Source organism: Chaetodon auriga, chromosome 20, assembly GCF_051107435.1.
Source record: "Chaetodon auriga isolate fChaAug3 chromosome 20, fChaAug3.hap1, whole genome shotgun sequence".
In the NCBI taxonomy this organism is placed as follows: domain Eukaryota; kingdom Metazoa; phylum Chordata; class Actinopteri; order Chaetodontiformes; family Chaetodontidae; genus Chaetodon; species Chaetodon auriga.
In genome coordinates, this window is record NC_135093.1 from 11,748,251 (window position 1) to 11,762,328 (window position 14,078).

The window sequence follows — 14,078 nt, forward strand, 5'->3', positions numbered from 1 at the left end:
TTTCCCCCTCCTCCTCCTCGTCCTCCTCTCCCCGACAGGTCTCACAAACACAGCCTGTCATTTTTAATAAATGCTTGAAACTAAGCACTGGTTTTTGTCCTGGAGGATCTTGAAATGACTAAGCAGTGGCTGGTTGCAAAGACTCTCTGGAGAGGCCCTAGGGTGAGGGAATGGAGCTGGAAGGAGGAGCTGGCCCCCGAGACGCCTGCAAGCCGTCGGGATACACACTGGCCTGGCCACAAAAATGAGCCTCTGGCCAGTGTTGGCCGCCCCTCTGGCTTTACACAAATACACTCTCACTGACACACGCACACACCAGTGGAAAAGTGTGACTGGAGGTGGCTGAGGAGCATGTAGAGAGGAAGAAAGATGATGGGAGAATTCGGGAATAGAGGGGGGGGGAGTGGAGGGTTGGGGTGTTGCAAATTCATTCATATTTCTTCCCCTCCCTGTTCGAGCAAGCCAAACCTCACTGGGTGAATCAGTGTTCCTCGTAAACAAGCCGCAAGCACACAATGGCGCCTCCAACTCTAGAGAAAGAAAGAAATTGGTGCAATGAGAAAATAAAAGAGAAGAAAAGAGAAAAAGAGTGACAGGACGAAAGCATGCCAAGCTCCAGACTGACATGCTGGTGAAGGGAACACACTCAGCAAAACATGCAAAAAAACAAAAATAAATAAGTAAAGAGCTTGTCTAGAGGCTTGCAGAAGGATTATAAATGGTCCTGATCCCATCTATCAGTTGTGGTTTAACCAACAGCCACCTTCAGTCTCAGACTGTCTCTCGTGTGTTGCATTTATTATTTCCAGAAAATCACATTCCCAGCAAGCAGTTCTCTCACTTCCACAGTAGGACTGAACGATATGCAAAAAAAAAAAAAAAAAAAAATGACATTGTGATTATTTTGATAGATATTGCAAGCGTGATATGAGTTACAGTTTTAATGTGAATGGAAATTTTTGCATTTCATTTTCGCTATAAAAGTGTCTGTATCAAACAGTGCTTGCTTCATTTATAATGGTATGCTGTGACAAATTTTACCTCCATCAAAAAATTGCTGCTCCTGCAATTTGGATATTGCCGTTGGGCCATTTTGCTGTTTCAATAATGTTTCGATTAACTGTTCAGCCATAATTTGCAGGCCAGTTTTTCTTTTTTTTTTTTTTACTGTAGTCTAAAACACTTTCTCATATGTGACAGGAGCCCACCTATGCTCGTGAGAATCTGGTCAAGCACCATAAACTTACATTTAAATTACATGCACTGTGTGATCGAGTTCAGGAACCCAGCCAAAATCTGACCCCTGGTGAATTGGAGAGAGTCATACACCTTTCTTACCGCCATGTTTTAGTCCTTACGCTCCACCATGATTGCACACAAAAGCAACAGGACCCTCTTAGGACTAATGTATTCAGATTACAGGCAATTATGGCTTATTACCATTTTGTGGGGGAAGCGGGGCTCATTTGCAGTATTTGTTCAGTGAGTGTCTAATGGCGGGAAGGGGAGGGAGCCTGGTGCTTCCTGCTGTGCGAGCTGTGATGCTGCAGGAGAACTGTAGCGTAGCACAAATATTAACGACTCATTTCCCCCTCACCTGGAAGACGAAAGTGGAGCTAATCCAGATACATCAGTGCTAATAGCCCAAATAAATCACTGGTGAGCTCACTTTGTGGCTTGTTGTCTTTTGGAGGAGCAGATATGGAAAATCAAGGCATGGTCCGGCGCTCATGAAAGGAGCGTGATTTTCTTATGTTTGAACTTCTTTTAAACTATCTCGCTCTTGCTGCAAAGCGTATACTCTAATTAGACATCCCGGTTTTCACTCTGAGTGGTAATGGCTCACAGGAAGTTTCAGTTCTTGACATGTCAACACCAAACCGTCAGTGATTGTATCACAGTCCTTTGGCTCACTTGTATTCTGTGTTTCTTTGCTGCAATTATACACACATGTTGAAACAGACACGCTTCTGATTCTTTTCGTTTTAGTGCAAGTGATTCTGTGAGTAATCATTGTGCTGTGCGTCTTCAATTTGGGAAATCTTTACACCAGCCATATTGCTGAATAATCAAATGTTAAATATCTGGCATCAGGGAGCAGCTTTATTGCTTGCCCAGCTTAGCATGAGCAGGCCAAAGTCAATGTCACTCTGGTCCAATTTACTGGAAAACAAAAACAGCCTAAGTGTAAGTGTTAAGTAGCTTTTGGAAAGTTGGTTACCAAGAGGTTTTGAGGCGGATTTCTTCCACTGACAAGAACTTAGCCATTTCCTGTAATATCAGTAGCTTTATCAGGCGGCAAGAGGTCAGGCTGCTTTTATGGAGCCATTTGGTGGAGATTCTAAATTGACATAATGAAATTCTGGCAGGGTGGGCAAGCAAACTTCCCCTTTTACGTCTACGTCAGTACTGCTCATTTGCCTTACAGGCTTACCAAAAAACTGCCAAATCACACCGTCACTTACTGGCCTGTACGCCGTGCTGTCAAACTCAGCATCCTTCCAGCGAAACTACACTGAATGTGAAGCATGAAAGGGTTGCTGTGTAGCGCTGTTCCTTTCCTCTGGACTCCCCATTTTTGTTGCTGTGCGATGGAGTCTGTGGCAGTATATTTAGGTGTACGGTTTGGGACAGGAAGAGGGGAAGCGCTGAGGTTATTTGATTGCTTCATTATGGTCATATATATGGCCATATATTTATGTACGTATACTTTGTTACGTATGTCATTACATGTACACCAGTGAGTGTTTGTTTGTTTGTGTGCATGTGCTTGTGTGTGTGTGACTGAGTAAAGAGGGCTCAGTGTTTGGACCACCCTGTGAGCTGGGCTGAGTGACAGCATGGGCCTCAAGACTCTTGCAGTACAGACACACACAGGCACACACACACACACACACCCAAGCACATACAGTACTCAAACACACACGTCAGCGAGCTCATTTTTCAACATGTTTTCTACTCTATTAATGTCTCATGACCAAATACATATCATGCTCCAAGGCAAACATGCTGTATTAAAATGAAATAAATCACTTTGGGATCAGGAGGGAACACACACTCTGGTACAACACTGTGCCACCCAGTAGTATCACTGCGAATGTACCTGCTGTTTTAACCCTGCCCCTACACTCCATATTTCTCAACACCTGATTTGAAAAGACAGGTCAAACATTACTGAGGCACTTTAGAAATAATATTTTCTCTTTCTCTGCTAACTTGAGGAATCCATGTAAATGTGGTGATGACATAAAGCTAAATTGAAATGAATTGTTACTTATTTTCACACCGTTTTGACTGCAATTTGCCATTATTCACCAGTTGTTTCTCTTTATTCCAACGTTTCACTTGTAATGAATGGGGGCACGAGTCCAGTCATAGACCACAATGAAGTGCGAGCCTCGCTAACAGTGTATGTTTAGGCCTCGAGTCAGAAATTCAAAACAGGTCAAGCTGTGATGATGTCATTCATATCAAAGGCTTGTTTTTCTTCTTAACATTTCTTATTAGTCGGCACCCTGCTATCATCTAGAGCACATGCACACTCCCTTACTCTTCTGGTTTTAATATACTCCCAAGGACATTCTATAGACCGGCGTTTCTTTTGTTTAGGCTTAGACAAGTGCTATGCAGAATAACATTGGCATTTTTTGGCCGAAAAAAATCCATGCTGTGCAAACTTTGTGATTATGTTAGTTGTTTTTGCTTTGTTTTGCTGTGTGTGTGTGTGTGTGTGTGTCTGGTTTCATCCCTATCGGAATATCTAATGCTTGTGCTTTTTGTCCATTCAAAACAAGACTAATGAAGAAAATGTGCAGTAGCTGCACATTTCTGCATGCTGTACCTCTGCAGTGTGATATTGGGCAGGAGAAAAGCCTGCGATCCATCCAAATACGATGTCAAATCTGAATTTTTATGGCAAGATGATAGATGAATAATTGAATAAATGCCTCTGTTTGACCTCTTAACCTCTCTTCCGTGTCTCCTGCCTCCTGAGTCTCAGTTCTTATAGTTTAGTACCATTATTGCATAGCGGAAGTCCTAAAAATAAGACTGCTGAGGGGCAACTAATCTAGCAACCTGATAAACCAGCCTTCTCAAATGAGAGGCCAGCATTAGTAATTGAGAAGCCGATGGGAGCTTCCTCTCATTACTCTCTAACTCATACAGTACATCCTTGCTGCTGGGCTGTCCCTCTGGAGCAGCTAACAAATAAAACATTAGACAGCATTGAAAAAAAGCATCCCAGCTTGACTATTGCTGTTATATTTCATGCTTTTGGCACCTTAAGCTTGGCTATAAACACCTGCACCTGCTAGAGTTAGTGAAGCATTACCTTTGAAACACCATTATTGTAGTCACACGTGCTGCTATAGTTTTGTTGTTAGACACACACACTTTTTTGTGCAGGTTGCTGCCCTTTTCATCAATGCACCAGTCATTAAGCAGAGATCAGTCCACTTGGAGTGATAGTGATAGATGCATCACTCAATATGAAAATAGCCTTGCAAAGTGCAGCAGAAGGGGCAGCTGTTTGCAGTAGCATAAAGGCAAGGGAGGAGAGAAGCTGGCCTGCTGGTTGGCTGACAGACGACTAGGGCCATCAAAGCGGACGAAGCCAGCGCTGCGCTCTCTCCAGTGATTAAAAGCAGGGGCCACAGTAATGTCTGGATGGGCCATTTAAAACTAATGAGGGAAAATAAATAGAGCCATGGCCACTGGCATGTGTAGGTGGAGTGAATATGTATCATATGCATGTGTGTATGCATATGTAAGTGTGTGTGTGTTCCCATATGTGTCTGTGTGCGTGTCAGTCTGACTATCTTCGCGGCCAGCCTCCTCACTGATGTGTCACTGCCTGTAGATCTATTCTTAACCTCAGAATTGATCCGTGCAGTCATATGAGGATAATTACCTTCGTCATATTTTACATGAAGATTGACTCACCCAGCGTTGCTGTAATTGACTGTTTATAGTATTGCGTGTGGTTCGCTCTTGAAGGCTGTAGGCAAGAGGCGTTTGATTTTATGAATGAGTCATGTTACTCTGGATATTTGTCCTTTCATGCCGCGGTGACACTCACAGGCGGGACCGTGCGCACAGAGTGAGGTGGGTGACAGTAAGCGGACGTGAAGCGCTGACACGGGGACAACAATTCATCCGAGAATCTGTGGGACTGACAACAAAACCATCTGCTCTGATTCATCAGAGGTGAAGGTTGTTGTCCTTGGTGTCCACAAGTAAATTATGTACGTCATGAGTGACATCAGTACTGGATGCGTTGTTTGTGTTTTTATTAGTCACCGTAATTACTTACATTTACTTCTCAAGCTGTAACTCAACCTGATCAAACACTTTTCTTCTACTTTTCTAAGATTCCTTGGCTAATCAGCTCGTTTCTAAACTATTCAGCCTCTGTTTCATTTTGTACTATATTTTTCAGTTTCCTCTACAATAATTACTCTTGCGTCTTATTTTCTAATTTGCAGTTCTCTTCTTCTTTGTCTTCTCCTTCCCCTGTTGTCATCATCTTTTCCATGTTCAAAGTACAGCTTAGGCAAAGGCACAGGCTCGCAGAGCTCCTACAACAAGCCACGGTTTTCTTTGTTGATAATCCAAGTGCTTGGCTGGATGATAGTACGTAAAGCCAGCACATCTTAACGGATTCCAGGCCCCCTTTCACAATGTGACTTTTTTATTATTACAAGTTGCATTTAGTGTCAGAGTTGAGTTATTTCTCAATCCGGTGCTCTTCCAAGATCTAATGGGCAATTATCTGTGGAGGAGAAGTTAATGGGTGTCCCATTTCACAAAGTCCCCAGTTATTTATGTCAATGAGCGCCATTGTGTGGAAACGTGGCAGACCCGTGCTAACCGCTCGACTTGTTTAGATTTTCTCTATGGAATCCCACACCCATTGTAAGCCAGCACTAACCACAAGACCAGTGTGTGTGTGCATGCGTCTGTATGTGTCTGTGTGTGTGTGTTTTACACGAGTGTTAAGTCCAGTTAAGATGTACAATTCCAGTGTGTATGCATGTGTGTGCGTGTTTATGTGTGTGTATAGACTAATGTACATAATTGCAAAGACATGATGAAAGTATATACTGACAGACAAATTCACACACACACACACACACACACACACACATCGGCCACCCTAGTACACACAAACCCGTATAAACAGACGTCCCGCCTCCCACATACACCACACACACACACTCACCACAGACACTTACACAAGCAGAGCTGTAGACCTACCACCACATACCCAGACACCCCCCTACACTCACACATGCACATAGCTTGATACCCACAGCCCCATATGCAGGCATCCCCTCATACACACACACACACACACACACACACACTCTCACACACACAGATCCAGAGACCCACCACCAACATCAACACCCACAGGCTCAGGCTTGGTGACATCATGGGTTGGATGACAGCACGTCTTCCAGCCCTATTAGTCTGATTGTAGGTGGCTCCGCCGCAGTGATTTATGGGTAAATATCCATAGTCTCTCTCTGCTGGGTTGATTTATGAGCCATGTTTTGGTCCCTTTGGTCCCCAGACCACAAGACTAGGGAGGGGGAATCCTGTACAAATAATGACATTGTAAAAGTGGAGACAGAGGGAGAGAAGACCCGCCCTGTCACTCTCTCATCACCCAGTGCTGTTGACATGTTTTGATTGGTCAGTGAAATCAGGAAGCACGGCACATGCATGTGTGATGCCAACTAAAACGTTCTCTTTTAGTCATATAGTAGCTTCCTCTCTTTGCATACACCTGCCCGTCTGTAAATGTGGACCTGTCGAGCTCGCTGTCTGTCCTCCTGTTAGCGGTCCAGTCCTTCAGTCCATTTGCTGTCTTATTGATGTAATGTATCTGCCTGTCAGCTCTCCGTTGTCATCTGTTTTCTTTCCCTCTTTTGTCTTTCCCTCAGAAGTGTCTGAGTTTTTAAGAGCCCAATTAATTCTAACACTGCAGTGGAAAATGGATTAGCACAAGAAAGAAAGAAAGAGAAATAACACACTGTTCCTCCAAATCACTCTTGCATTCATCTTTGTTCAATATTTATGGAGCATATTACGGTTTGTATTCTATTAAAAATGACACGGTTCTCTAAATGATTTGAGCTCTTTGGCTTTTGAAACCTTTGCATAAACCCAGAAACATCTTGTGGCGATTTCTGAAATGTTTGTGCCCAAAACTGAGTGTATTTTTCAGATGTTTGCCAATTTATAATTACACCAACAAATATTGCTGCATGCATGCATAATTTCAATTTGTTTGGCTTTCTTTCACCACCTTTCCCTTCTTTCTCCCATTCGACTGCCATTTTTTCTATTTGAATGGTTTCTTTTTCTTTTTACCTTTCCTTATTTTTTCACCTTCTCGCCCTTGTTTTTCTCTCTGCCAACCTGGTTCTGTAGGAGGCCCCCAGTTGACTATTACAAGCTGCTGTTTATAATTGGGTTGTGCTTTTTTAGATCAGCCTGCACAATGTTGCCCCCAGTCCAAACATATCTGGCAGTTGATTAAGCTGTAAAACTGCACTGACCCTGATGGTATAACAACTAGCAAGAGGGACTGCAGATAGCTGTAAATGCCATAAAACTCACACTATGGTTAATTTACTTGCCAGTTGTTGCTAGATGGACACAGTGTTGGAGGAGTTGTACTGTATCTCAAAGCTGTTTTACTTTTTGTCTCTAAGTATTTAAGCTTTATATTGATGAATATCACTTTACCTATACCTGGAGACAGATTTGCATGTTTTTATTGCTTTAATTGCTTTGCGCCTCCATCAACATTACAATCTTTTTGTCTAACAATTCAGTGGAAATTTTTCTATTACAGTAATTTACTCTATATTTTTCTCACTCTAAACATTCAGAGTTAAAGCCTAACAATAGTTTAATGATTGTACATAGTAATTGCATCTTAAGAGGTTATTAATAAGTGCTTATTATTATTAGTGGTAGTATTATTACATTGTTGATGTTGGGAGGCTTGGCAGTGCATAGTGTGTATCCTGAAGCCTGCTGTCACACTGTTCCTTTTAAACCCTTCCCAGGAGCCTGTATAGGAAGGATACACTGAAAGGCCACCAGGAACCCATTGAGAGCCCTTCAAGGAAGTTGCTAAATGTGTGCATGTGTGCATGTGTGAGAATGACTGGTGTGTGTGGGCGTGCATAAGGATGTATTGGGATGTGTGCGTAATGTGTGTGAGCTATAATTAGAAAAGTTCCTCCTGACTGACAGGTGTCGGAGCAACCTGCTGTGGCCCCTCGGTGGTGCATGCTGGGTGCTCGCATCTCCTCTAGTCTAAGCCCCAGAAATTGGCAGGTGGATTTTATTGTTGAGTAAAAGCAAGGGTCGATGGAGAGATGGATGGACACAAGTAGGAAAGGGAGGATAACAAAGGAAAGTATGACACCATTTCCTGTGTATCCTTTCAGAGCAACTCCAGCATGTTTGACATTTCCACCAGCAATGAGTAATACTCCCTATACCGCTCTGTGTTCATGCTGCTCAGTACTCACTCAGTGGACAATGAGGTGGCAGAGATTTGTATGTGCCCACAGCCAGACTCTGAAAACAGTGAGTCATAATACGCCATGCCAGCACCATACTTACACATACAGTATACACACAGAGGCTCACCTTCAGCAGTTACTCACAGTTGCACTAAAGGTCACCAGCTACTAAGCACATTGTAGATGTCATGACTAAACTGATTTATATTGACATTCACCAGAGCTGAAAGTCTAAGCGGGTGGCCTGCACAAGGAAGCATGAATTGCCTACTGGTCATAAGCAGCGCTCTGCTTGCTGTTTTTTTATGTGTCTACCAGTCCTTTTAAACCAGTTCTCACTGTTACCTGTCCAGTTTGTTCGCACAAGTCCTTAATGTAACATGAAGCAATTTATGGGATGCCGTGCCTTATCAGAGTGTCATGCCTTTATGTAAAGGGCTTGTCTCAAGGATATCAGAGGTCTGTAGGTCTCATGTGAATCAGCTTTATGTGGGAAAAAGCAGTCAGATTCTGTACTCTGATGCAGAAACTTTACCCAAGCTGCAGTGGGGGTAATTGCCCATGCTGAGGGAAACTAGGGGAACTTTTCTATCTAATATACATTTTGTGGCTGAACACATCCACTCTTGCTGTATATCTTTGGTTGTCAGCATTACTGTTCAGTAGAAATGTTTTATGTTTCGAGAAAAGCATCGCCATATATTGAAATTATGACGTTGAATCTTGTTCAAATATGTATTTTTATCATCAATCACAGTATGCTGATGACTAGTTGCTATTTGTGCCTAATCTCACGTTGTGCTAATTTTTGTTCTTGCTATGCTCTGACATACATAATGACATAATACACACATAAATGCTATTTTGACCTGTTCATCAGCTTAGACACCTGTGTACACCAAAGACAATAATTAGCAGCAGGGAGTTGTTGCAAAGTGCTGAAAAGGATAATTAGCTAATTGTGTCGTTACTGCTGACTCTAAATCTGAGTTGTCCTTCCAAACATAATTGAAAAACGTCGCTGTTGTCTCATTTTTCCTGCCTTTAATGAGCGTAAAGCCAATGAGCCAATACTAACCCAAAGGAAAAATCAATGTCTGTGCAGAAACGCTTGACTATTGTGACTATAAAGTATTATGGCAAATCTTCCAAGTGTGCTGCTGTTTAGCTTGCGTAAGTGTCACAGGTTGCACAAGGTGGTCCCTGATAAAAACAAGGAAGTGCACCTGTTTTTCTCCATCCATCCATGACTCTCATCTGCACAACTTCTTCCCCTCCTGTAAACCTTTCCCCTGCTCCCCGTTGATCATTCTCTTCAGGCTACTGTGTCTATAATGAGCATTTCCTCCAACCACCACCCTCCCCACACACACCCCCCCAGCACACACACCGCCACCAACTATTCTCTCACTTTCTCCCCCTCCTCTCCTGTCCTCCCCTTCTCACTGTGTGCAGAATTGGAGAAGCTTATCACCTAGCAACCACAATTAAAGTACAACAAGTCAGTGGAGGTAGCAGCCACCATCGGAGCAAGCTTCACAAACCTTCGTGTGACCGGCGGCTTTAGACAGAAAGAGAGGATAATAGAGAGAATTAGATAGGGAGGGAGGGAAACGGAGCTAGAGTTGAAGTCGGACAGGTGAACAGCAATTACAGCCTCCGCCGATACACCACAGCGAGGACTTTCGGTTTTGAAAACAAGAGAGAAAAAGAAGACAGGGCGAGTAGAGTAAGGTTCTCCGACCGGGTTCACTTGGTGGAACTCGACAGGTATGTGCGCGCGCCTGGAATCAGTGGATGCAAAGTGAAGGCATTCTGTCCACATGTTTTTGTGTGTATTCCTGTGTTTCTGTTCGCTCATGAGTCAGTATTTGAACAAAGCCGTGGTAAGCGGATAATGCTTTGGAGGCATTTGAAAGAATACAGCATACATTGCGAGCTGTGATGGAATGCCAAGTTTTGTTTTGTTTTTTGTGTTTTTTGGTACCTGCTGTAAAGGTATGCGCTCACTCACCTGCTTCCATAAACACACTTACACGCACACACAAAATGTAAACTTAAGCCTGTGGGTAAAGCTGGAATCTGATGAATGCTTTGAAAACTGACTAATTGATTCGTATTTATGATTCGAGCCATATTATTGCATATGTCACTCTTTTTTCAGGTTATTAAAAAATTGTTTGTGCATAATATGTCCTAGACTTGATGAGATACTGGGTTTCACATCAAGTCTACTCATCAAGGATACTTAATACTGAGTACTAAGATAATTGACTGAGGTGTTGAGAATAGCTCTGTTAGTTGTCAGGTGCGATGTCTCCTGCAATCATTGTCTACGGAAACATGCTGTTTTTGGCTCAGGGGGGGTTTATGCACCGTAAAAGTGATAGAAATGATACAAGATGCACGGAGAGAGAAATGTTTTGTATGAGCAGCTGAGACTGCACATGAACTGTCGCTCCTGATTTGAATTTTGCTCTTTTGTATCGGTTAGTATTTGTTATGCTTTCTGCAGGCGCATGTGGACAGAGGTAAGAGGGTTCAGATGGCAAGTTGTATGAAGACCGTTACGAGAGGCTGGTGTGTACATGGGCAAAATATCATTCGACGCCACTGATATGTTGAATGGTCACATCTAGGTAGGCTGAGTGGTCAGTGATGAAATCCACAGCATTTTAACTGAAGCTTGCTTCCATAACTTCACATACTGTAAATTTGACAGAGGATACTGTGCAAGACACTTTGTCACATGAGATAACATGAGAATGCTTGTATATTTGTTTGTTTGGTCATAATTGTTTGTACTAGTGATTGACTGATATGGTTTTTCAAGTGACCAATATTTAGTGAGCAGAGCAGCCAATGGCCCATAATATAACACCAATATCATGTTGTTTTTTGCATCTGATAAAATACAACAATTAAATAATAATTTCAAATGAGACACAATTACTGAATATTTATTTAACACTAATGTTGTTTGCTGTGTCTCTGCTTGCTTAAGTAGAACTACACTCTGCCTGCAGTGCACTTATTTTATATAAAAGGACGTGTCAATGAACTAAATGTCCACAGGTAATCAAAAAACTAAACTTCGTTAAAAAGGAAGTTGTCGTGCACGTATTATTACACACTTTTCCCGTTCACTTGACGCTGTAATAATTGGTTGATGAGCAGCTCCACTCTGCTTCACAGAGCTTTATTTGCGAATTTCAGCTCTGTAACTGATGGATGCATAACTAAGCAACTGTTTCCCAGTAAGTTCACCATGTCCACTGCCCCCAAGTGGCCAAAAAAACTCTGAAAGCAAGCTACATCAATAATGTAGAAATTAATCAGGGGATTATGCAATAGACTTCTTCCTTCTTCTGGCTCCTTATTGATGCTCTGATGTTGTAATTAATTAATTCAGCCTGAAAGTTGGCTCTACAATAGTCCTCCTTCGCCCCACACAGACCTGTATCTTTCAGATGAAGTACACCCACCTGCCCTCGTCCCCATGGCAGGGCGGCACTACCTGAGGGCACTGTAGGGGAGCTGGGAGGTGAAAGGTCAGCCGCTCTGTATGTCCTATCCTGTCCACACCAGGTGGACCAAACCCGTATGCAGACTTCTACGCACAGAAGTCAATCGCTGGTCAAAATGTCACTGCACTGCACACATAAAAGCACACACACATGCACATGCACACTCAAAGCGCCGGAGTAGAAGAGTCATTCGCTGGTCAAAATGTCACTGCGTTGCTCACATAAAAGCACACTCACACACAAACACACTCACACTCAAAACAGCAGTTCCCTCTGATGTTCAGTTTGAAATTCAAAGGGATGGAATGCCTTTTTCTCACTTCTTTTCAAGCATGCACTTGCCGTACTGTACCACTTTGACGGAGAGACACAGAGGAAGACCTTGCACCAAACTCACTGAACCCCAGTAGATGTCCATAAATGGCTCCAGTGTTCTGACAAAATTGGAGACATTAGGTTTTATTTTCATGGTGCTCCCACTGATTGGTATTTTCCTGACCTTGAAATTCACTTTAACCTGGATTAGCCTTCTTGCCGAAGATGAAAATGCAAAACAATGAAAGAATTTCACTCCAGAAATGTCTCCAGCATCACGGCAGCTATGTTATGTGCATGTATGTGTTGAGTGTCTGTGTGTCTTGTGTGTGTGTGCTTCTGTCTTTCTCATTAAGTGTCACCACTGAGAGCTATACACCTCCAGAGGAGGCAGACAGCAGCGGGATACTCTGTATGTGTCTGTACCTTTGTGTAGAAGTGCGAGTTAGTGTCATTGTGTGTGCTATGCATGTGTGCCTATAATAAGTTGGCTCTGCCGGAGGGATGTGTTCAAATGACCCCTGCTGAGCAGAGCTGAAAGGAAGTGTAGTTTTTGCACTTGGGAGTTTCTGAACTCAATTGACTCCATCATCGGTGAAACAGCTTTCAAACTCACTTTCGTCCTCTCGCCTCACTTTTCTCCTCCTAAACGGGCATGCATTTGCACACAGACACCACATTTTGATAAATGCGTGTGAATAAAGTAAATCCAGTGTTTGTGACTGTAGCCAGGGAGCTAATTATTTTTCACCAGAGACAAGGTCATTACCCATGTAATTTCCTCTTACAGGGTGACATTAATCATTTGATCGGTGCTGCCTTGAAGTAAATGTCCAGATTAGTGGGAGGGCTGAGACATACATTAACTGTAGGTCACCCCGACTTTAATAAACCAAACTCAATTAAGGGAGAAAGCAGGATATCTTGTCTTTGTGTTTGTGTAATTGGATCCTTTTTTTAGGCTAATTACAGTAACTTGCTGATGGTGTAATTGAGGCCAGTGCATTTTGCTATCTGTTACTACTGCCATCAGCTTTCGGCAGTCAGCTGTTTTTCAAGTACAGTAACTGGATTAATTAACCATCTGATTCAGCCAAGTTGACATAAACAAGATACAAGGAGAACTGGACTGTGTGTACATGTATGCTGCATATGCCCCCTGACCCAACACATGGTTTTACATTATGTGTTGGGGTGCTCTCTGTTAGTGAATGCTTAAAGATGGAGAACCACAACATGCCTGTCTTATGTGGTGATTTTAATGTCTGTTTTCTTCTTATTTCCAGAGCCTGGGCTCGGCTGACCGGAAGGAGAATCAGCGTAAGAAGTAAGTCCCTCATTTCCCCTCCTACTCCTAATTTCAGCAAATCAGCAAAAGACATGGTGAAAATTAATGGCTCCCAGAGACTTATGTAATCCCACCAATGGTTGGGTCTCTTGCCATGGTGGCAACATATTTCAAGTTTTCTAATACTAAGACGCATGCTGCCATGAATGCATTCACTGGCTTACTGACCTCATGAGCATAACTGATTATTTAATTCTGCTTAAGATTATTAGGCAGCTCAAATTTACAAGGCAACCCAGTTCCTAAAAAAATCCTAAAAATGACCTGATTCATCTGTGTTTAGATGCCAGTGAATTCCAATGTGGGTGCGTGTGTGTGTGTGTGTGTGTGTGTGTGTGT

General features: G+C 42.7%; 1 protein-coding gene across 2 annotated transcripts in view; it reads left to right on the forward strand.

Annotated features, from left to right (window-relative positions):
* ankfn1b (ankyrin repeat and fibronectin type III domain containing 1b) overlaps positions 1–14,078 on the forward strand; it is a 104,926-nt gene that overhangs the window by 41,828 nt on the left and 49,020 nt on the right. The window contains exons 1-2 of one of the 2 annotated variants that reach the window (XM_076760691.1): positions 10,082–10,319; positions 13,678–13,718. Coding sequence is in view for 1 of the 2 variants with exons in the window: in XM_076760690.1 (XP_076616805.1) it covers positions 13,678–13,718 (41 nt within the window). In the remaining variant the exon portion in view is untranslated. Of the gene's footprint in view, positions 1–10,081; positions 10,320–13,677; positions 13,719–14,078 lie in introns of those variants that run through there. The other variant, XM_076760690.1, reaches the window with a different exon arrangement.